Genomic DNA, 23,498 nt, shown 5'->3' with positions numbered 1-23,498 from the left:
TCCTTTTTTTATTTATATATGACAGTGAAATGCATTACAATTCTTATTACACATATAGAGTACAATTTTTCATATCTCTGGTTGTATACAAAGTATATTCACACCAATTCGTGTCTTCATACCTGTACTTTGGATAATAATGATCATCACGTTCCACCATCATTAATAACCCCATGCCCCCTCCTATCCCCTCCAACCCCTCTGCCCTACCTAGAGTTTCTCTAATCCTCCCATGCTCCCGCTCCCTACCCCACTATGAATCAGCCTCCTTATATCAGAGAAAACATTCAGCATTTGGTTATCCATATAATTCTCTTAAAATATTTATAGTAGTACATTCCATTAGTCAAAAACCACACCCAAAATTGTCTTCCAGATAAACCTTTCACCATGTTGAAATGTGAACAGAGTCCTGTGTTGAACATTTCTGTGAGGCTGCCCAGACTCCTTAGAGAGCCCCTAAGGCATAACCTTAGATCTTCCTGAAATCTGAACAAAGGGTTTGCCATACCCTCCATTTCATGGGTAGAAAATCATTTCTTGGTTGTGCCCTGGGTTTGACTTGGGCTAGAACCATTTTATAATTCCAGCATCGTTTGCCATCTGGAGAGGCCAGGAAGTCTTCCCCAGCTCCTTGGCATTGAACACCTATTTCTTTACCTAACCTTTCCTCCTCCCTTTTTTACTATGAGCAACAAAAAGAAGCTAGGCAACGCCTTTGGCATTCTTCCCGAAATCATCTTAACTATTCACACTGTTTGTTGGGATCTTTAAACTCAGCATGTTATCATACCACCAAACAGCATTAAGAAAGTTTCTGCTATTTCAAAAACAATATGAAATTGAAATTCCCATTTCTTCCAATCTCTCTTAGCAGTTTCCTCACTTTTTTTAAACCTCCTCAGCAGTTGCCTCAGAGGCCACTGGACCTTTGCTTACCAGCTCAGCGCACCTTCTATATTAACTGACCCTCCTCAGAGTCATTACAGTTGCTGCCCATGCCTGTTCCAAGGCCCCATCTACATGTTTAGAGTTTTTTAATGGCCACACCCCTATTTCAGATACCATAATCTATATTAGTTGCCTATTGCTGTAATACAAAAATCACTATCTGAAGGTCAGGAATTTGCAATGGCTCTACCAAGCCCCTGGCTCAGGAGCTTATGCAGGGTCTTAGTGAAGATGTCAACCAGGACTGCAGTCACCTGAAGGTCTGAGCCGGAGAATCCACTTCCACGGTGGCTGCCTTACATGGCAAGTGAGGCTGGCTCTTGGCAGGTGGCCTCAGTCGCTCTCACATGGGCCTCTCCAGAGGGCTGCTTTGAAGGATCTCCTTACAGGGAGGTTAGCTATCTGAAAGAACAAGGTGAAAGCTGCTGTGCCCTTTGTGACCTAGCCTTGGAAATCATACCCTATCAGTGTGCACCATCTTGTTGGTCATCTAGGTTGGTTTCTCGAGAGGGAGGTATGAGCAAGGTCGTGAATGGGGATGTTTGGATCATGGCTACCTGGGGTCAGTCACTTAGCCTCTCTCAAGCCTCAAGATAGCAACACCATCTTCAAGGTATGACTGTGAGGGTTGAAGGAGAGACGGTCTCTAAAGTGCAGTGGCTACCATGCGTGGACACTGGCCGCTTAACTGATGTTGTTTTTGGTGGTGTCCCCTCAGGCTGCCAGGAGATAGCAGAGGAATTCCGAGCCCAGGAAATCGATGGGCAAGCTCTGTTGCTGCTCAAGGAGGACCATCTGATGAGCGCCATGAACATCAAGCTGGGCCCCGCCCTGAAAATCTACGCCCGCATCAGCATGCTCAAGGACTCCTAGGGCTGGCTGGGCAGCCAGGATCCTGGCCCAGGGGTCCTCCTCCCAACTGAGCAGAGCCAGACAGACATTCCTTGAGGGCCCCAGAAACGGGGCTAGTTGGAGGAAAGGGGCCTCCCTAGGGGCATGGCTGGTGAGGAGGTCTGGGCCCTCCTCAATGGCTCTCAGGGGCCTTTCATTTCTGTGGGAGGGGCAGAGAGGGAGGTGGCACAGAAGATGGGGCTTTATGCTTGTATATATTGATAGCACTGGCTTCTTCCAAAGTCCCAGTACTTTAGCCCCGCTCTCTTCCCCTCTCTCTGTCCCCCGTTTTCCAGGGGGTTTATGGTCAGGGCTTCCCAACCTAAGTTGGGTTCCTTCCAAGGGCAGCCAGCAGGCCTGAGCGAGGCCTGGAGCGCCCTTGCCTTCCTTCCTCCACTTCCTTCTCCAGGCCTGGTGAACCTTCCGTTGCCAGCTTCTCCCCTTCAGCCTGTTTCGGCAGCAGCCGGGGGCTTCCCTACACCAGGTGCAGGTGGAGAGAGAGAAGCTGGGCCCAGGTTGGCCGTGCCTGCTGGCATAGACGCCTTAATGCTGTGTGTGTGACTGTGTGACTGTGGGAGCCTGGACTGACTGACAGTCCACAGCTGCCCTCTGGCATCTCCAGGTGTTTTGTAGCAAATGGCCACTTAGTGCTTTGTCCTGGACTCCACTCCGCCTGAGGATGGGGAATAGAAAAGAAGGGCAGCCTCTAGGGAGAGGCAAGTCCCCCCTCCAGAGGAGTCAAGAGGTCTCTAAGCCCCTCCCCACACTGTGACGTCCCCTGACTGCCCTGCTGCCTCACAAACAGCATTAAGGAAACTGCCGGTGGGCTGGGCACATCAGCTGAGCCTCTGGGTCTGCCTGCCTGCCCGCCCGCCCGCCCTGGGAGCCCAAGTGGTGGGGGCCCAGAGAATTAAGCAGGGAGAGAGCAGCCAGTCACTGTTGGTGTGAAGAAGGCAGCCTTTGACCTCCCACTCCCACACTTTTTAGCTTACAAAACTTCCTAGCAGCAGTTACAGCTACCTGAGGAGGAGGCAGGGCAGGAAGGGTGAGGACCTGCCTCTGACTTGCCCTGTCCTTGCAGGCTCCTGGGGGAAGAGTTGGACTCTTCACAGGAAGGGGTGGGCACCTTTCTCAGCTTGTTCTATTCCCCACCCACACCCCCAGGCAAGGTTGGAAATGAAGGACTTTTTTTAACCTTTTTGTTTTTTTAAAAATAAATTTGCAAAATCTGCCTCTTCTGTGCCTTTCTCCCCTGAGGATATCAGTCTGAAGCCAAATGGCTACTTTTCACCGATAAGGAAAAGGAATGGACCCTGGTTGAGGGAGAGACATCCACCTCAACTGAACAGTATATCCTTCATGCTTGGCTGGGACTCCAGATCATCTGAGGTTGCTCCTAGCCCCAGTTCACATGGTGTCCCTTAGAGCTGGAGGGTCCAGAAGCCCCTTCAGCTCTGAGTCCCCCTGGGAGATTTGGTGGGCCAGCAGCATCTGGAACACCTGGGCCAGAACCCAGACTTCATTCCCCAGCAAATGGCCTTGGAGAGAGCTGCCCTGTGTCCAGAAGAGCCCTTGGACGCCTCTGGTTCACTCAGCACTTTACAAGCCTATTTTATGATTATACAGAGGAGGTGACACCTAAGCCTTGCCTAAAGTAGGAGGAAGGATATTCCAGACCAGGCAGTGTGGGAGGGCACAGATAATATGACTGGACATGCAGATGAGTTGGTCCATGCTGGCTACGTTGGGTGAGGTGTAAGTGGCCAGCAGTGGCTGAGGTTGGCCATCTAGAAAGGAGTCTGTCCTCAGATACGAATGGGGCAGTAAGGAGACTACTGCCTCACTGCTCCTTCCCCAGGATTGGGGTTTTCCTTAAAGTGTCTGTTAGGAATGTGGGTTTGAGGCTCAGCCCCACCTGTATTGAATCGGATTAGTCACAGTAACTTTTAAGAATCAATACCCTCCCTATCTTGGTGACTCCTCTCTGGAGAGCCTGTTAAAATGTAACTACCTGCTGGAGGAGGAGGAGAAACAAACTGGTTGGTATCCAGTAGGACCAGGGCCTGGAAAGCTTGGTGTCCCAGAGGCAGGGAACACTGGGAAGCCAGAGGGTTCAGGGAGGCTTGGGTAGTTGCCTGAGTGGAGAGTCTTGGGACCGCAGCAGGAAGCTGCCTGCACCTCTTCCCTCTGCTAAGGCACACAGGGCGTGTGCACAGGTGCACTGCAGCCAGCAGCCCTCTGGGCAGGTCTCTCTGCTTCTGGACCTTGACTTTTTTCCTGGGAAAAATGAAAACCAGGCCCCACCCCAGTTTGCTGGTATGTGTGTGCTGAAGAGAAGGAATGAAAACCACTACTTTAAGAGAATATGGTGACTGCAGCATGGTCTTTCACAGCTAAACATTTGTGTTTTCTTCACTATTGTAAGGTTGGAGTTTTGTTTTTTAGGCTCAGAATTAATATTTTATTCTAAAAACATTCTCAGTGAGTAAATAAGGGGGATATGTGTGTATATACATTGATTCCTTTGTTTAATTTTTATTGGTCCCACTCTTAGAGTGGGAATCTATTGCAAGTTTAAAGGGTGCTTCCTTAAAAATACATTTGCTCCTGTTGCTTATACTTTACACAGAAATTGGTTAACTTTCCATCTTGACCTTTAGTTTTAAAAAATATTTCCCAATGGTGCCTACACACTTAAAATAGAACCAAAATTTCATGCAACAACACCCACCTGTCAGATGCATACTGTACATTCTGATGCTGTTTTTTCAATCTTATTTCAACGTTTTAAAATCTTGATCACAATCCACTAAACTAACTTCCTGTACCTCTGATGGAACACAACTTGCACTTTTGAAAACAGGTAGTATGAGCTTCACAGAACTGTTCCACAGCCCTGATCTTATCTCACACTGGCCTGAGTGTTGGGCATGTGTATCCCACTTTCTTGAGGAGAAGTGGATTGCTCAAGGTCACAGTGCCCAGTACCCTCAGCTCTAGCTGGGGCTCTGAAACAGGGCTCTCCCCCATGGGAACACCTTAGCCCTTTCCCACCCAGTTCCCTGCCAGTCCCAGGAACAAGACTCTGAAGAGGGCTTAGGACCCCTGGGGAGGGAAAAGAAGTCTGTACAAATAGCTCCAAGTCCCTGGCCAACCAGAGCTGGCCATACTCAGATCCACCCTCTAGCAGGTGATTGGCCCCTGGGGGGTTACCACCCCCCACCCTACCCAGGAACCAGGTTCCTTCATTAAGCCCCACCCCAAGCAGGTCCCTCTTGGGCAGTCCATCTCTGATTGCTTCTGTGGGTGTGGCTCCTGAGGCTAGGGGCAGGAAGGAGCTGGTTTGTCCCTACCACGGGAAAGAGGTCATTTCTTCACCAGCTCTGAGCTGAGAAAGTTCGTGGCGGCTGCCCCACTGGCTCCTTTCTATGGCTCTCAAGGAAGGACTGAGGTGAGTGGGGAACTGCCAGGGAGTGGGGCAGTGGGACAGCCAACCTGTGAGAGGTGCAGTCTGGTGGTCAGAACAGTCAAAGGAGAGGCACCAATGTTAGCTAGCCGAGAATAATCTGAGCCACAAGCCCTGGGAAAAGGTGGCTCACACAGCCATGCATGGACTGTGGGGTATGAGACCTGTGTACCTGGAGAAGACCTGGGTGCCTCCTCTTCTCTTGGTGAGGTAGAGAGCAAAGGCCAGAGAGGTTCTTAGTCCCCCGGTGGGCCTCACTGTCCAGGACTAGGAACTTATTCTTCCTGGAGGACTAATGGCTGATCCTGAGAGGGAGGAGGGAGAGCAGGGCATGGGCGGGGCTTGAGGGACCACCTTCTGCTGGTGGAACAGGGCCAGACAGGTCCTTTTGAGGCTATTTGACCAAGGAATGTGGAGGAGTGGGTCAGGCAGGTACCTATAGGGTAAGGGCTCCAGACTGGGGCACAGGAATAGTGGGTGGAGCTGGTGGGTCCCCACCCCAGGCTTGGGCACCAGCACTCACCCTGAGCTGACCATTTAAGCTTGCCTGGTCCACTTAGGACCAGCTCTGCCTGGCTACCCTGACAGACCAGTGCCCAAGATAAACTTTGGCTTGTCCCACCCTGGTTGGGCGGGGCTGGGGGCTGGTTAAAAGGGTCAAGAAAGCAGATAAGGCAGAGAGTGAGTGGCCAGCTCCTGCCATTTCCTACCCCTGCAGCCCGGCCAAACATGCCGGCTGCCAGAACCACGGACTCAGGCTTCCGGAAACCGGAAAAGCACAGCTGCGGCCAGTCTTCCAGGAGTCCAGAGGGGGCAAAAGACAAAGTGTGGAAGGGGAGGCTTCTTGCAGGAGAGACACTAGCCACTGGCCACTGGCCACAGGTCACTTGGGAGGAGCCAGGCACCCTGTGAGAGGTGCTCAGGTTGCACAGGGGTCCAGTCCCAAGGAGCCCAAATGCCATTAAAGGCCTTGCTCAGAAGTCAGACCTAAACTCAAGACTCATTCCTGCCAGCTTGTGTTGCTGAGGAAGTGATTTAACTTTTTCTGAGCTTTGATCTCCTCACTCCCAAGGTGGAAATAATCCTAGAGCCCTCTGCAAGGGACTGTGGTCAGACTTCAACAAGATAGTAGAGTACAGACTTAATTCTGTACATGTCTTAGCAGTGTCTGGGATTATTAATGAGTGCAGACTTAATTCTGGGAAAAATGGAGTTTAAAGCAAATGAGTAATAGTCAGTTTGGGAAAGGATGAAGAGAAAGCACCCCAGCCATTTACTGAACAAATTATTCATTATTTAATAACACCAAGTATGAGGCAGGTTCCAGGCTTTGGGGCAGAGTAACAAGGCTGATGAAACAGGGGCACTCAGCCCCACAGGGAAGACTGTGCCCTCACAGGTTGGCAAGGGCCAGAGGAACCTCCTGGGGAGGGGAATGGGAGGTGTTAAGGAGGAAGCCAGCAACCTGACTGGCAGAGGATGGGAAAGCGGTCTGAACAAAGATGGGACTGGACACGAAGTCAACTTCACTCGGAAGGTGAAGGATCGAGATGGGTGCAGGAGGAAGTGCAAAGAGTTGTAACTGAGTCCCGAGGAACAGGCAGTGGGAACCCAGCAAAGATGTGTTGCGTGGCTGGGCGGCAAGTGCAGGAATGGGGGAGATCCACACAGAGCTGGGGGAGAGAGGCGGTCCTGGTGTGGATTTTTTTCTAAGAGCAGTGAGATATCATCAGAAGACCTTGGCAAGGGGAGGGGTGGGATCCACTAACATTTTGAAAGATCATTCTGGAGAATGGATTGTAGGAGGCAGTCGTAGAAATAGGGAGGTTGGTGAGGTGGCCAGGGGGAGTCGTCCAGGTGCGGGGCACAATGGCCTGGAGTGCAGTGAGAAGCGGGGGAAGGCCAGTGACAGACTGAGTGTGTTTTTGGGGGGGCACGGGCTTGCTGGAGAATTAGATGTGGAGAATGAGAAAAAAGAGGCCTCGGGAGAGACTCCAAGGCATGTGTGCAATAGGGCAGAGGAATGATCATGGCGTCACTTGCCAGGATGGAGAAGATGGAGTGGGTGCAGGTTTCTAAGGAAAATCGAGGGTTCCTTTTTGGCCATATGTATTTGAGATGCTGTGAGACCCTCAAATAGAGAGCTCAGACAGCACCAATGCCCGCAGGTCACTGCACCCATGATGCCCAGATCAGCCCCACCAGGGGCTCCAGGCATGCAGAGCCTGATGGGAGGCAACTAGCTGGTACATGGCAGAAGGAGCGATGCTCACTGCACACGGTCAGGGAGGAGGTGGGGGTGTGGCGCCCCTTCCACCCTCCACTGAGTCCACCACCAACAGCTGGTACCTCTCCTCTAAATCCACACTGTCCAACATAGAACTGCCACAAGCCACATGTGTGCTGTAAGCCTAACATACACGCTAGGTTGAGTGTTTAGACACAGCACAAAACAAGTCTGAAAATAGCTCAATAATTTTTATATCAAGTACATGTTGAAAAGATGTTTGGGATATGTTCTGTTCAATAAAAATACTATTTAAATTAATTTCACCTGTTTCTTTTCACTTTTTTAATGTGGCTACCTTGAAATTTTAAATCATCTATGTGGCTCACATTTTATATCGATGGCCCATGCTGTTCTGTCTAGACTCTCGCTACACATTTATAGAACGTGGATATACATGTGTGAGTTCATGAACACACGGCCTGGGAGCCTCTCCTCACAGAAGTGAGATCTGCCTCCACACGGAGTCCCATTACTCCTTCTCCACTTAACACATTAGGGTCTCTTATTATCTCCTCATTCTTTTTAGGGGTCATGTTAACTTCCATTAAATAGTAATATGCATGATTCTTTCATCCAGTTTCCTACTGGGGAACACTGAGGCTATTGATATCCATTTGCTTTTACAAACAATGCCCCAAGAACATCCCTGGACTGTCCACTGTGGAGTGTTCATGTCTAGAGGCAGGAAGAGAGGAAGGGGAGCAATGAAATGCAGTGATGGAGGGCTCAGATTTTGAAGGCTCCTTAGGCAGCACTGAGAGACGTAGACTTTGTCCTGAAGTCGGAAGGAGGCAATACAATAACTTTTTTCCTTGTAAATTGCTAACCCTGTATTTTTCTTCTTTATAAAAGCAATATAGTTGGGCATAGTGGTGCAGGCCTGTAATCCCAGCAGCTCAGGAGACTGAGGCAGGAGGATCATAAGTTTAAAACTACCTCAGCAACTTACCAAGGCCCTAGGCAACTTAGCAAGACTCTGTCTCTAAATAAAATATAGAAAGGGCTGGGGATGTGGCTCAGTGGTTAAGTGCCCCTAGGTTCAATCCCCAGTACCGAAAAAAAAAAAAAGAAAAAAAAAAGCAATATAAAAACAGTTTTCTCCTTTACTCAGACTCTTTCATTCTTGCAAAATTGCCATCACTTTCAGATCCTGCTTTTTTTCCTTTCATGCTCCAGGGTACGCATTTTCCTGTGTGACTGCAGGGTCTCCATGACAATGTGTTTAGCCAGTCACTCTGGCCAGATGCTGGGGCCTTTCTCAGGTTCGCCTGAGTGGTACCTGAGCAGCTCAGATGGTGAGTGTCCCTATGACTTCAGACGCCTCTCTGTGGATGTTTTCTAGGCAGCAGTCAGCAAGATGGTCTCCCTCTTGTCAAATAAACACTCATCTCCCTTGACCCCAGCCCTGGCCCCTTCCAATTTCCATCCTGTGTCCTTCCTGCTTACAGCTCAGCTTCTGAGAAGTCACCCACACAGCACCTTCCACTCCCCGCTCAGTCTTCCTCCAAGCTTGGGCCTGGCCTCCTCTCCCTCCATGCTCTCTCCCATGGCACCCCTGCCCTCTTGGAGAGCCCCCAGAACTCTCTCCCGAGCCTGCCTGCCTTCTGGGCTTCTACCACAACCAGAAAAGCAGACAGCCCTGTCCCTCCAACTGGTGGCCGAGTGCTGCTCATTCCGCCTGCCTGACAGCCCTTCACCACCTACTTTCCCCCACCCAGCCCCCCACACCTGCTGTGCTCCCTGGAGCTCCCACAGCGGGCACAGATGTCCTCACCTCCACCTCATTTTCTTGCCTCCCTCCAGCCCCTCCCTCTCTCCCAGCACACCCTGTCTGGGCTCCACCGTTCTGACTAGGTACACATTTTTTATTTTCCAAATAAAACTCTGGCTGTGGCACTCCCTGGAGGAAATACCTTCCCAGGCTCCCCATGGCCCTCAAGATGAAGCCCAAGGCCCTGAGCCTGCAGTGTGGGCCCTGGCGGCCTGGCAGAAGGCCCCACCCAGCTCTATTCCATCTCCTCACTGTGTTTCCTGCTCATGATTGCCCTTCCCCCTTCACTTCCTCCTTTGCTTGAATAATTTCTAATTTTTCAGGTCCTAGCTGATAGGTCACCCCCTCCAGGAAGCCTCCCGACTTCCTCACTTTCTGTCAGGGCTCGAAACCACCCTTCTGCTCATCCTCCACACCTCATGCACGCTCTCCTCAACATTCACTGAGCACTGGTTCCTTCATGCTTTCAGTCTGCCACATCACTTGTCCTCTCAGTCCCCACCCCACACTGCATCCACCCCTTGTTGGCTCCACACCTCTGAGTGCCTAAGGTTGCGCCTGTGCCCAATCTGGACGTGTAGAAAGCATGTCTAGACAGAATCTGACGACTGTCTCCATGTGCACACTTTGTTCCCCACACTGAAGGCTACCTCCTTTGAACAGATTCCCAGCGACTGGGGTTACTGAATCAAAGGGAATGAGCATTCGAAGAGTTCAACCCACAGCCAGGAAACTTTCCACAAGGCCCAACCATCCACACAGCCACCAGCAAGCATAAGAGAGCCTGCCTCACTGTGTGCTGGAAGCTGGGCTGTTTTCATTATGTCTGTTCTTTAAAGTGTTCATTTTATAGGCAAAACCGACCACCTTGTTCTGATTTGTATGTCTTTGATTACTAGTGGGGGTGAACATTTTTCCATATGTTTGCCTACTGAAGGCATCTCTTCGAGGATTTACCTATTTGTGTGACACAGACACTATTAAAGGAGGTTAATGTTTTACAAGATGGCTCTGGGGGCTGTGCAGGGAGTGACAGGGAGCAGCGAGGGAACTACTGCAATGGTCTTGGTGACAGATGATCAGGCTAGGATCATGATGGAGGTTGCAGTGGGTGGAGGGACGGGAAGGGGCGAGATCAAGAAGGACAAGTCAACCCAACCCAGGGGCTGACAGCAGACAGTGGATGCAGCAGAGGGAGTGGTTGGGGGCCGCAGGTTTCAGGTTGACTAGATGAATAGAAGGAGGTGCTGTGTGCTGAGAGGGTGTCCAGGTGGACACACACATACACTCCAAGGTTTTCAGAGCCTCTCCTGGGTTCGTCTCTCAAGCATCCCTTAAGTAGGATAGCAGAAAAGGCAGGGGCAGAGGGTCTGAGGCAGGCAGCCTTCTTGAAAGAGAGCAGGGGAGCTGAGGTTTGGAAGAATTCATAGGGCAGGGGGCAGAGCTAGAGGCTGCCCAGGGCATGATGAGGATCTGTTAAGAAGAGTCGTCATCAACAGTGGAGGGAGCGATTACGGTGTGTAAGCCCCTCGTTCTAATCACTCAGCTCATGTTATCTCAGAGTCCACGGCAGCCCTCTACGGGCTTACTACCCCATCTTACAGATAAGAATGATGGGCAGAGTGTCAGGCCTTGCCTGAGCTCAGAGAGTTTAGAGGTGGTGGAGCTGGGCTTCAGACCAGAGGGTCTGGCCCCCGTGTCTGCTCCTTACTATGTGGTTCCAGAAGATTCTCAACATTTGAGACCCTTCCTGGATTTACCATAGACAAATTCCAAAAGTACCTCCCCTAAGCCAGCAATTAGGCCACTAAGGCCTGCGGAAGGAACTCTTCCCCCAGCCTGGCTTGGGGCTGCCACAGGCACATGGTCTCTGACCACAGCCAGCCTGACCTCATCTCTAGGTCCCAGATAGCTCTTCACTCCCAGCCACCAACCTATAAGTTAACCGGTAGCCTCCTCTGGCCTATTCTCTTGTCCAAGGTCATCCTCATCCCTCCCCAGGCTAAGCCCCCCAAGCCTTGATGCTCCTGTCCTCCGTGCCTGCCCAAAGTCATGACCTGCACCATTGTTGTCCAGAGGAAAGGATCAGAGGAGCCCTGGTTAGGCAGCCGGGGCTATGTCCACTCTGTGGCACATCAGGCAGCTGGACAAAAGGGTGAGGGAGTTCTCTAAGTGCTGAGATGATAACTCAGGCATACTGGTCAGTGAGGAAGAAAAGGTGCAGGACAGCATGTCCACTGTGCTACAGTTTCTGGGGAACTAAAAGAAAGGAAGTGAGAGTACTTGCCACCACATTCACCCGTCCCTGTGTATGCACAGACCACTGCTGGAAAGACATGAAACTGGTCACTCTAGCTGTTTCCAAGCGGAGGAACAGGAAGGAACTTTTCAGTGTTATCTATCTTTCATCCTTTTGAATGTCTGTACCATGTAAACAGTTATTCTTACTCAAAATAAAATAAAATGAAGCACTGAAATCACAAAAATGATTTCTACCTTGCATGTGCATGCGTGTGTGTGTGTGTGTATAAATGGGCTGCTGATCCCCCTGCCTTCCAGGCCCAGGAAGAGAACCGTCTGGCGACTGATCCTGCTTGCACTTGGCCTCTTAGGGTTGCTCCTTCTGAACTGGCTCCCTATACTCAGGTACAAATCTCTTCCCCAGCACCTGAGATGGGACCACCACCAGGGTCACATTTAAAGTGGCTCTTTCCAAGTGCCTTATTGAGAGATGGAGGGTGGTGGCTAGCTTGGCCTGGGCAAGTGTCCTTATGAGCCCTCCCTCCTGAGCAAGTGACATGCCACTTCCTGCTGCCCCCACCCCTTAGGCATCTGGAAGTCTTCATCCCCATGGGTGTCTGCCCTTCAGCCACAATGCTCCTGATGAAAGACAACTTCACAGGTGTCCTGCGTCCCTGGTAAGGAGTTACCCTCCCCCCTCCCCCCCACTCTAAGAATGCCCACAAACCTAGACATCTGTCCCAGGTCCCTGTCCTCCTTTCAAGTGCTATTCCAACAGATCCAGGCACTGCACTCCTAACCCCAGGGGCCCCACTGGGTCATACTTCTCCTTTAACTGTCTAGGGGTGGTTCCGACCTAGGGGCAGGGACTGGTCTGATGCATCTTAGGTCCCTAGGGGAGGTGGCAGTAATCATGCATCCATGAGTGGGTGACTAGAGCTCTCTCCATCCTTTTCCTGGCCAGGGCCCGGCCTGAAGTCCCAACCTGTACTTCCTGGGGGGCCCCCATTATTTGGGATGGCACCTTCGACCCAGATATAGCCCAGCAAGAGGCCAGACGGCAGAACCTCACCATTGGGCTGACTGTCTTTGCTGTCGGCAGGTAAGCCTGGGGAGGGGAGCGCCACTGTCCAGCAGGGAGTGGGAAGGATGTGGCCCCGTGGCCCTGGGCCTTGGATCCCAAAGTGCAGATGGAGGCTGCACCCTTGTCCCAGACTCCCAGGGTGAATGCAGGAATATCCTCTCCCTTCCCCTCTTCCCTGGACACCAATATCATGGAGCCCACCCAGCCAGGGGCTCAGAACTATGTGCCAGAAGGAACCTGCTTAGGGGCTAGGGCTGTCCACCAGGAAGTGGCATGTCACTGGTGAGGAAATGGTGGAGTCTTCCAGGTGAGAGGGGAGAAGAGGGAAAGAGCAACTGGATAAACAAAGAGACAGAACTGGCTGCTGGAGGCAGCAGCTCAGCCATAGCGCACAGTATGGCGGGTCTCGCCAGGAAAGCCAGATGGAGGGAGAGGGGCTGGAGAGCTAGGGGGCTTGCAAGGGAGTGAATCTGAGCGTGTAAAGAAGGTACACAGAGGAAGGAGGTGACAGAGACTGAGAAGTGGGAAGACCACCAGATTAGAGGACTCAGTGAGGCAGGACTGTGAGGGGTGTAAATCAGAGCAAGTGACCTAGAAGAATGAGGAACCCACACAGTGGCGTGGGTGAGGCTGCGGTTTTGAAGATGGGATGCTAATGATGTCCAACCTGAGGGAGTGGCCACAGGAGTGCATAAGTAAATGTGGATAGAGGACAGAATCACAGGAGAGGAGGTCAATCAAAGAACTGATAGGCCAGGCAATGGACAGGCCTCCAGGTATGGAGTCTCAAGGAACAGAAATTCCAGGATCCTGAGGTCTGGAGTTCCAAGACCCTGTAAGTCTAGCACCCTGGAATGTTGAAGTTTCCAAGATCCTTGATTCCTCTTCCCACAGTCCCACCAAGAATAGAGCAAGTGCAAGAAAAGATACAAGCTTCAATGCCAAGTTGGATTCAAATCCTGGCTGTACTACTTACCACCACTTACCAATCAAGTATACTTTTCTAAGTTGTTAGAGCTTTGTTTATAGTACAGTAGATTGAACCCAAGGGACACTCTGCCATTGGGCAACATCCCCCATCCCTTTTTATTTTACTTTGAGAAGGGTCTCACCAAGTTGCTGAAGCTGGCCTCAAATTTCCAATCCTTCTGCCTCAGCCTCCCAAGTAGCTAGGACTTATTAGAGCTCTTTAAATGAGATAATGCACATTGACTTCAAAATGTCTGCTACAGTGATAGATGTTCAAAATATCAGGCATTATTACTTTCATTTTAAAACTCTAGTATCCTAAGAGCTGGTAATAACAACGGTTCCAGTATTTCAAGCACTCTACAAACTCAATGACTTAAAACAATGTATTATTCTTACAGCATGATCTAGTGTGCCAGGAATTCAGAGGGCTCAGCCGGAAGGGCTCCTCACTGCTCTCAAATGTCTGGGTCTCCATGAGGAGACCAAGGGCTGATGACCAGCCGGAGCCTTTCTATGTCACTAGCCTGGGTTTCCTCAATTCGTGGCAGCACCAAGTTCTGGGACCTCTTGATGGAAGGCCTAGAGCACTAAAGAGGCGATCACTGTCAGTCCTCCAAGGGCCAGCACAGCATAGCTTCCCTGGTACCCTATGGACCCGGGCGGTCAGAGGCAAGTATATTCAGAGAAGATGGTGCAGACAACTTGCACCATCTTTAACCCGCCTCTCCAAGGTTGGGGGATCTGGAGTTGGGGAGCCGGTGTGGGCAAGACTGGGAAGCACGAATGCAGGCAGGGGTGGCGAGTGCGGAAGGGCAGACAGCCAGGCTGACTTTTTGCAGGTATCTGGAGAAGTACCTGGCGCGCTTTCTGGAGTCCGCGGAGGAGCACTTCATGGTGGGCCAGCGCGTGGTGTACTACGTGTTCACCGAGAGGCCCGCTGCTGTGCCTCGCTTGGCGCTGGGACCCGGCCGTCAGCTGAGAGTGCAGTACGTGGTGCGCGAGCGGCGCTGGCAGGACGTGTCCATGGCACGCATGCGCACGCTGCACGAGGCACTAGGAGGGCGTCTAGGGCGCGAGGCGGACTTCGTGTTCTGCATGGACGTGGACCAGCACTTCAGCAGCGCCTTTGGGCCCGAGGCGCTGGCAGAGTCAGTAGCGCAGTTGCACGCCTGGCACTACCGCTGGCCGCGGTGGCTGCTGCCCTTCGAGCGCGACTCGCGCTCAGCCGCCGCAGTGGCCCAGGGCGAGGGCGACTTCTACTACCACGCCGCCTTGTTCGGGGGTAGCGTGGCCGCGCTGCGCGGGTTGACGGCTCACTGCGCGCGCGCCCAGCAGCAGGACCGCGAGCGCGGCCTCGAGGCGCTCTGGCACGATGAGAGCCACCTCAACAAATACTTCTGGCTGCACAAACCCGCCAAGGTGCTATCGCCCGAGTTCTGTTGGAGCCCGGAAATCGGACCACGCCCCGAGATTCGCCGGCCGCGTCTGCTCTCTGCGCCCAAGGAGTACGCGATCCTGCGCGACTAGCGCCAGCCACCGGCACTGACACCGGATGACGTGGACTAGGAGTTACAGGAGGGAGAGACCCTTCCTTCAGTTGGCTTCTTTCTGGAAGCCACATGATACTTTGGAGGACAGAGAAAGATTGAATGAAAAGAACCAGCTCCGCTCCTGTGCGCCCTTCCCTCACTTTTAATGTGGGCTGAAACACAACCGAAACACCTCTGTGACCGTCCAGAATTCAGCTGATGCCTCCTCAAGTGATGTTCTATCCCTACCTCATCTCCTCACCCCCTACCCCACTCGCTTTTAAACAAGATTGACACACAAAGAGGGAACATAATCGCCAGAGGCTGAGGATCTGTGTAGTGGCATCAGCATTTGGGAGAGCCAGGACTCTTGTCTGACTCCACTCCACTCTCAGTACAGTTGACTTTGAGAATGAGCCATAGAGGGACAAACACAGGAGGCATTCTGGTCATTGGCTCTCCCTTTTTACCTGTCCTGCCCATAAGCATGGCTTGTACATATGTGAGTATTATTATAATAGATAAAATTTTCCAAATTTGTCCACATGGGCCTTTTCTACTATAATCAAATCTCTCTCTCTCTCTCTGTCTCTCTCTCACACACACACACACACACACACACACACAAAATGACATTCGTGGGCTGAGGATGTGACTCAGAGGTAAAAGCACTTGCCTAGCATGTGTGAGGCCCTGAGTTCAGTCCCCAGCACCACCCAAAATAAAAAATTACATTCCTGACCTTGGGCTGGTAAGGCTGTTTGGCCAGAATCTGGGAGGTAATTTTCCTCATCCACACCTGCACTTGACTCTTCAAACTACGGGAACAAACACAGGCTCTGAGTGGGGGCTGGAAGTCATCAGACCTTTCCAAAGAAAGTGGCCACTGGAAGCCCTGGAGATTTTGTCAGACAGTTGGGGAAACTGAGGTCCTGAGGGAGTAGGACTTCACTGTGGGTCTCCAGTATTTTCTATGGAGCATTCTCACTGACCTTGAATTTTTAGCAGCCTCCGCCGCCTTTGCAGGTAGGACAGCAATTCCAGCTATTTACCTGGCCCTGAAGATCTTTAGACGCTGAAAATTTTTACAAGTTCAAGTATTGATGATAAAAGAGGAATCTCTCCTTTCAAAAGCAGTTCAAAGTTTCCCAGTTCCTTCTACCGAAACTAGATGAGCAAAACTCAGTCCCTGTGGACTCTGGATGAGAGAAAGGGCAAGCCAGGTGTGCCCAAGAAAAGGTCATTCATTGTTGGCTGACTAAGTTGTCATGTGCCTTCCCCTGGTGGGGCAATGTTTATCCTCCACCTTCTGCTGCAGACTTCACCAACCTTAACACCCTTGGACGGTGGGAGAGCTGACCACAAGCCAGTGAGAGCTGGATGTGAACCCGTTCCTCTTCTGTGTGTGTGATGTAGACAAGTTCCTTACCTGGGCCGAGTCTCAGTTTCCTCACATATAGCCCTCTTAGGGGTTTTGGTGATATTTCAGAGGACAGATATTGTCTTTTTCCTCTGTCTGCCTGCCCTTTCCTAGCAAATTCATGGAGTGCAAGAAATTCACCCAAGAACAGAGTTTTACAGGGGAAAACATGGTAAATTGGGAATTTCCTGATCCCAGGCTCTGGGCAGCCATGTGCTGCTGATGAAGACCTTCCAGAGGAAGGGGAGGGGCTTGAGGCAGGGCAGAGTAGAGCGGTGTTGGCAGCTTCTTGAGAATGGCTCCCTCCTATGGATCCCAGAGGCCTAAGGAGGGAGCAGAGATTATTGAAGGACTTGGGTTGGAGACAGGTTTGACAGGAAGAAAAAAACTCCTTCTGTAGCTAATGCTGTGGCCCTCACCACTGTCCTCCTCAGCACCTATCCTGGGGCCCACACAGACAGGGGTGCTCACATATTCCCCAGGCAAGCAGATGAAAATACAACTCTCAGTCCCAAGTGTCACTGCTAAATACAGAATCTTCATCTGTCCCAGGTGCCCCACCCTCTCATGCCAGCTCAGATATCACCCCCGCAAATACCAGAACATCTTTAAGTCTCTTAGGAATCAATGATCATAAAGAACATAGATCCAATGGAGCTAAGTCTAATAATAGCAATAATGACATTTACATTTTGGGGGTACTTACGTGTACCGGGCACAGCTTTAAGCATTAAACATGTATTGATTCACTTCATCCTCACATCCACACTATAAATTGTTCACCATTATTCATCCCATTTACATAAGAGGAAATCAGATATGAAGAGGTTAAGTCACTTCCCCCATTAGAACCTAAATTCAGGGTTTCCAGAACAAACAGGAAAGCAACATGGCTAGAGGGTAAAGATATTGTAAGGAACCGAGGTTGTCACTAGCTCTCCATCTCCTCTGTCCATTTCTGCTTTCTCCTGCCTTCTTTGTTCTGTTTGTGTCTGGACCCATACAGCTACCCCAACCCCTAGCTATAGGGTCTTCCAGTTCAGGTGCCCACCTTTTCCTAACTAATTTGTTCCTGATTCATGGACTGGAGATCTAAAGCAGTTTCATCCAGTGGTGTGCCAGTAAATAGCAACTGGCTCTTCAAGGAAAAAGAAAGCCCTGATTTTTAGCATTTGCCATTTTCCATGGTATAAATCCCACCGTGGTCAATTATAAGCTACCAGCATTTACTGAGAAGTCCCTTGGGAAGAGATACACAGGATCTGCCCTCCAGAGCCAGGACACAGTTAGCTACAACCATGGATGGAGTCAGTCAGGTGCCAACCTCTGGCCAATCAGCTGTAGGCTGGAATGGGGTCATATGGTACCATATAGCTGCCAGAGCCCATCCCCTCCAGGCATTGCAGGCTGTGGAAAGTCAATTTCAGAGCAAGAAATGAGGCCTTGAGATTAATGAAAACATGCTGGTTCTGGGATCCCCCCATTCATTCCCCCTTCTGTGGCAACGTACTCTTGGTTTCCTCTTGGGAAGATATACTTTGGATGGAGGCTTTGCTCTCTGCTCCAGCCGTAGATCATGGGCCCAAGCCAAACCATTACATACCATGCCTGGGCCAGAAGGAGGAAGACCCCATGAGATCCCTGCTGGGGCTTCTGACAAAGGGACAGGATGGCTGCTGGAAGGCTGAGCAGGACTGTAGGCTGGAGTTGACCCCACAGGAACCTGAGAATGAAGAGCCAGTGGAGAGCCAGCGACACATTCTTTGGATGCTGAAGCTGTCCTAGGAATTTGGACCTTCTGTCACTCGCCGACAAGCCTTGACCCATGAAGACCATGAGGACTCAGAAGAATGAGGTCCCAACGATGAGCTCCATAGTGGCGTGTGGCTGAGTTACCCCAGGACGCTCCACAGGGCCAGCCTCGATAAACTTGGGGGGATTCATTCCTTTATTCTCCTCCTATGCAGTCACAACACTGGCTCCTCTGTGGGGGGAAATGTGCGTGGAGGGGACCTCTTGAAGAAAGTCTGTTCCCTTCAAACGTGGGAACAGCTTCCACAAACCAGGCACTCTTGATGGAGCCCCCAGAGGGTGCGGTGCTCCTCAGAAGGCAGTGCAAGTGAGACCCCTTGGGGGGCCCAGAATATGTACAAAGGCTTTAGAACTAGACAGACCTGGTAAACGTATGTCCTTGACACTTAACAGTTCAGCACAGAGCACTAGGGGCTCTGCCCTAGGGTGAGACCAGCCCCCAGTAAGCCACCATTTCCTTGCCCCCAGTTAGGGGAGGGGAGGGGAGAGGAGTCGTGGAAAGGTGCCCCTTCCCGCTGTCACACACAGCACGTCACACATCACTGCCACCCGGGTGCAGGTACAGTTTATTCTTCACAACAGAGAAATACAAAGAGCAGAGGGGTTGTAATTCCCTAGTTTTTTTTTTTTTTTTGCCCCTTTTAGTGTTTTTCCCCCACATTCGATTTTTACCTTGCTCCCCACCCCCTTTTTAAAATAGGATGCAAACTTCTCTCCTGAAGTGTCTGAGGGACACCTGCCCTCACCTCCCTGCCACCAAGATGCAGACTGAGAAGCCAACAGACTCTTTTCTTTTCTTTTTTTTTTTTTTTTTAATAAGGTAACTAGTTCTAAATATGGTGGCCTGGAGGTCCCATAGAAAAAAGCAAAGGGGTGTTAACAGTATGTATGACAGCTTATTTACAGGGCAATAACATGCGGACAAAAAGCTACAATACTGAGTATCAGACGACGCAAGTCAAACAAAGGGGCGAGGGTGGGGGCAGAGAACCCCATGGGAAAAGAAACCCCAGGAAACGTTAAACTGGAAAATCAATGGCGAGTTAAGGCTTAAAAAGTGTATAAAAATAACACAGTTAATATTCAAAACGGAACTCCAGATACAGAATATATAGATGAGTTTCTGTCTAGTTTTCTTTTTTTTTTTCCCGAGGGGATGTGGAAGGGCTTCTCCGGGCTCTGTACATGGTTCCTATATACATGGACACGCATGGCTTTCAGATTGGGGTGTGTCTGTGGGGGCTGGGGGCAGGGTCTGCTCCTGGGACCCTCCCCAAGGATCCCTTCCCTGCGGAGGGGTGCACCCGGGCTGAGGATTCCCCCACCCTGGGCGCTGACCCCATCTGGAGGAAATTCTGGAAGGAGGTCCCAGGCCCAGGCCCACTCCCTCCCATCCCCCTGCCCACAGTCTGGGATGACAGGAGAGGTAGCCGATAGGTTTCCTGGCCAGCACCGAGGTAGACTGGGGTGGTCTTCAGGGCATCAGGGGAGGGACCGGGTCTTACCCAGCCCACCCCACCCCATTTCCCTGGGCCCGCCGCCCAGCCTGTCACTGCACCCTTTGGTCCTACAGATCTCCCGGCCCCTCGTTTTTCGGCCTCCTGAAGCCTGGACAGCCCTGGTAGCTGCCACACCCTCTGCTCAGTGGTAGGAGCTGGGCACCAGGGCTAAAGGGCTCAACTCCAGCTGCCTCGGCTCCCACCCATCTGGGGACCCCTTTGCAGTCCAGAGCCCCAGACCTGAGCCTTCCCTTAAGACCTGAGGCCATGGCCAGAGAAGGTCCCACGCAGCCCTCTGGTTCTCTGCATCCATCTGCCTGATCCTTTTCATTTCTCGGTCTTAGCAGCACCAATGTCCTGGCCAATAAATAGCTTTTTTTTTTTTTTTTTTTTTTTGTTATTTCCAAAACAAACTTAAAAAAAAAAAAAAAGTGAAGCAAGTGAGGGGTGGGGAACAAAAAGAAAACTCAACAGACAGGTTCAAAGTGCTCTGAGATCGTCTTTGGATGCCACCAAAACAGTCCAGAACCTTGCAACTGGCCTGCCTGACCGGCCCGGGACTGGACCAAGCAGGGCTTCTGCAGCCCAAGCTTCCTGGCAGGTTTGGAAGGTCATGAAGAGATCAGCAGTGCCCGGAGGCCCCGGGGCCTGGTGTCAGCCTGCCAGTGGGCCGGGCGGGCGGCGCCTCAGGTGGGGCTCAGATGAGAGAGATTCGCACTGGGATGCCTGGGGACTCCGTCCTCTGGGGTGAGTGATGGCTCACCAGGTGCTCCACCACAGTGTGTTTGGACATGTGCTTCATCAGGTAGGTCTCCTGTGGGCAGGGTGAGATGCAGAATGGTCACCACTGGAAAGGAGGCAAGGGAGGCTGCAGCTCCCAGAAGTGGCCACTGCAGGGGTCCTTGGCAGGTGGTCACACTGGTAGTCTGCAGCCACAGTCTGGAGGCCCAGCCGGGCCTGGGCACTGGCTCTAGGGATATGGCCCTGCTGCCAGCATCAGCACTAGCCACCCTGCCAGGCTCAGAGCCCACAGAGCGCTGTCTGGGGGAGCTGACCGGTACCAGGCCAGCCCCTCAGCAGTGCCCACCTGTGGCTCCCCAAAGTCAGGTCAGCTGCCTTTACCAACTGGCTCTAGCAGGGAGCACTGCATGAGACATAGCCCTGTCTGCAGGACAGCTCGAGTCCCTGCACCTGGCTGGGGCTCCCAAGGGTGGGTGGGGGGTGGGCAGTGGGCCCAGCATTGAGCCTAGTTCTGCCATTTCTTAGTGGTGAGATCTTAGGAAGTCATTTCACCCCTGAGCCTCAGTTTCCTCCTCTGTAAGAAGGGAAGGGAAGGGTTGTCATGGTGATATGAATAAAGCCCTCAGCATGCAGCCGGGGCTGAGGGCACCACTCTTTTCCCCAATCTCTACTTTTTTCCCAGGTGGTGGTAGGAGTCTTGGCCTCACTGGACCTACCCTAGGGGTAAAGCCAGGCCTGGGACCCTCACAGGCTCTGCTAAATCTGTCCTGAGGCAGCACCAGTAGGTGAGCAAAGGGACCCAGGCTCACTGTAGACCCCTGACCTCAAGCTACACCATATCACCCACTGGCCTTGATCAGGAACAAGGTGGCATTCAGGGTCCCCAGCTGCCACTCCAGGGCCTCATACCTGGACCTGCTCAGATGTAGCAGAGGAAGCCCTCAGATGTGACAGTGTGATAATACATGGTGACCTAGACAGGCACCCATCAACAGCCACCCTAGGAAACTCTTCTGCGAGTGTATAGCAAAGAAAAGGGGGAACTCTGGATTAAAAGATACATTGACCCAGTACAATATAGGAATCTTATTTGGATACTGATTAAAAAATAACACTGCAAAAATTAATAAAGACTGAAAAAATAACATCACAAATAAATAAAATTATGACATGCAGGAGAAATGAAAATCATCAACGCTGACTATATAGAAGTATTAGATACTGTGGAAATGCTCTCTTTAAAAAAAGGAGTTATCATTAGAGACATAAATTTCATTTACAAATGAAATAATTGATGTCTAGGTTTTGCTTTAAAAACTAGGGGTTCAGATAAGGCGGGACTGGAGATGGTGAAGGGGGCCATCGAGAGTGTGGGACTTGGGAGACGCAGGGACAGACTGAAGGTCAGTGGCTGAGGGGGGTTTCCTGGGGACCCTCGTCCGCAGGTCTCTCCTCTGCCCCACAGACTCGACTCCAGGGAGGATAAATATCACACACTCAGCACTGGGCAAGAGCAGCCCTGGCTGGCACCTGACAAGTCCTGACTATGATGACCCCACCCCACCCCCCACCCAGAGTGACACTGACATTTCAACAACATACTCTCTGACACTCTCAGGGGTAGAACAGCTTCTCATTCTACCTGGGAAAATATCCAAAGTTTCCAAATGGCTCCCAAGGCCCCCCAATCAATTCCTGCTACACACCATTTTTATTCCACCCAGGGCATTGGCACTAACTGTCCTCTACATGTAAGGTTCTTGCCCCTCTTTCTCCTCTTCATTTAATTATCCTTCAAGGCTTCATCAAAATGTCCTGCTAGTTTGGATCTACAATGTCTCCCAAAGGCCCACGTATTAAAGGCTTATTAGTCCTCAGTTCATGGGACCTACTGGGAGGAAGTTAGGTCATTGGGGGTAGGCCCTTGAAGGGATATTGGGACCATAGCCTCTTCCTCGTCCTCTCTTTGTTTCCTGGCCATCATGAGGCCAGCAGCTTGCTCTATCTACCACATGCTCCCAGCCATGATGTGCTGTCTTGCCACAGACCCCAAAGCAACAGGAGTAACTATGGACTAAAACCTACAAAACTGTGAGCCAAAATTTACTTTTCATTTTTTTAAAGTTGATTATCTCAGGTATTTTGCCAAAGTAACAGAAAGCTGACTAACACATGTTCCTTTCTCAGATAGCCTTATCTGGACCTTTCAACCTTCCCAACTCTATTTTATAGTTTCCCCTGCTGCTGTCTCTTAATCCTTAGAGCAGTGATTCTCAATCAAAGACAATTTTGACCCCCAGGGGACATATAGCAATGTATGGAGACATTTCCAATGGTCACAACTTATTGCTCCTGGCACCTAGTTGGTAGAGTCCAGACATGGCTTAGCATCCTACTAGATGCAAGACAGCGCCCTATGACAAAAAAGGTATCCTGCTCAATGTCAATAAGATTGAGAAACTCTATTTTAGAGCAGTGATCACAATTTTCCATTAAATGTTTATGTGTGTGATTACTTGTTTAATATCTATCTCCAACAGTAGTTTTTAACCTTCCTGAGGATAATAAATGTCTGGTATCCAATTCCCAAGAGTCTGGCAGAGTGTTCAGTAAACAACAGGTGAATAAGTCATTGCACTAGCTAAGGTTTATTTGGCACTACTCTGCCAGCCAGAAACCCCATGAGTTAATCCATTTGACAGATGAGGAACCTGAGGCTCAGTGATCCCTATGTTGGGTGTATGAGAGTCTGTTAACCAGAATATTTAAAGAACCTAAAGCACAAACAAAAGTGACTCACCTGGGTGACCAAAGGCCCCCATTTGGGGAAT

General features: G+C 51.0%; 3 protein-coding genes across 11 annotated transcripts in view; 2 read left to right on the top strand and 1 right to left on the bottom strand.

The window, feature by feature from the left end:
• Phc2 (polyhomeotic homolog 2) overlaps positions 1-3,073 on the top strand; it is a 104,684-nt gene extending 101,611 nt beyond the window's left edge. For all 4 annotated transcript variants that reach the window (XM_027937122.2, XM_027937121.2, XM_027937120.3 and 1 more), the window contains one exon: positions 1,670-3,073. In XM_027937122.2, the coding sequence (XP_027792923.1) occupies positions 1,670-1,824 (155 nt within the window). In that variant the 3' untranslated portion in view covers positions 1,825-3,073. The remainder of the gene's footprint in view (positions 1-1,669) is intronic.
• Positions 3,074-5,080: 2,007 nt separating this feature from the next.
• Positions 5,081-15,739, top strand: A3galt2 (alpha 1,3-galactosyltransferase 2). 2 transcript variants are annotated; one of them, XM_027937564.2, is made up of 6 exons: positions 5,081-5,293; positions 8,775-8,893; positions 11,929-12,015; positions 12,198-12,287; positions 12,575-12,712; positions 14,506-15,739. In XM_027937564.2, the coding sequence occupies exons 4-6, from the start codon at positions 12,220-12,222 to the stop codon at positions 15,191-15,193; spliced, it is 894 nt and encodes a 297-aa protein (XP_027793365.1). In that variant the 5' UTR covers positions 5,081-5,293; positions 8,775-8,893; positions 11,929-12,015; positions 12,198-12,219; the 3' UTR covers positions 15,194-15,739. The 2 variants fall into 2 exon arrangements, with proteins under 2 accessions (XP_027793365.1, XP_027793364.1); XM_027937563.2 differs by lacking the exon at positions 8,775-8,893 and having other exon boundaries at positions 5,082-5,293.
• Positions 15,740-18,970: 3,231 nt separating this feature from the next.
• The window catches only part of Znf362 (zinc finger protein 362), a 38,171-nt gene continuing 33,643 nt past the window's right edge, over positions 18,971-23,498 (bottom strand). For all 5 annotated transcript variants that reach the window (XM_071617635.1, XM_027937237.3, XM_071617637.1 and 2 more), the window contains one exon: positions 18,971-20,740. In XM_071617635.1, the coding sequence (XP_071473736.1) occupies positions 20,624-20,740 (117 nt within the window). In that variant the 3' untranslated portion in view covers positions 18,971-20,623. The remainder of the gene's footprint in view (positions 20,741-23,498) is intronic.

Source organism: Marmota flaviventris, chromosome 10 (assembly GCF_047511675.1).
Source record: "Marmota flaviventris isolate mMarFla1 chromosome 10, mMarFla1.hap1, whole genome shotgun sequence".
NCBI classification, from domain to species: domain Eukaryota; kingdom Metazoa; phylum Chordata; class Mammalia; order Rodentia; family Sciuridae; genus Marmota; species Marmota flaviventris.
Note: the sequence above shows the minus strand (reverse complement) of the source record. Positions and strands in the feature narration are given on the sequence as shown.

Bases quoted from the DNA above. Each gene is read 5' to 3' on its own strand.
- A3galt2 (XM_027937563.2), top strand. From the start codon at position 5,271: ATGGCTCTCAAGGAAGGACTGAG. The intron at 12,016-12,197 runs GTACAAATCTCT...CCCACCCCTTAG, and splicing joins AACTGGCTCCCTATACTCAG to GCATCTGGAAGTCTTCATCC. The intron at 12,288-12,574 runs GTAAGGAGTTAC...TTTCCTGGCCAG, and splicing joins ACAGGTGTCCTGCGTCCCTG to GGCCCGGCCTGAAGTCCCAA.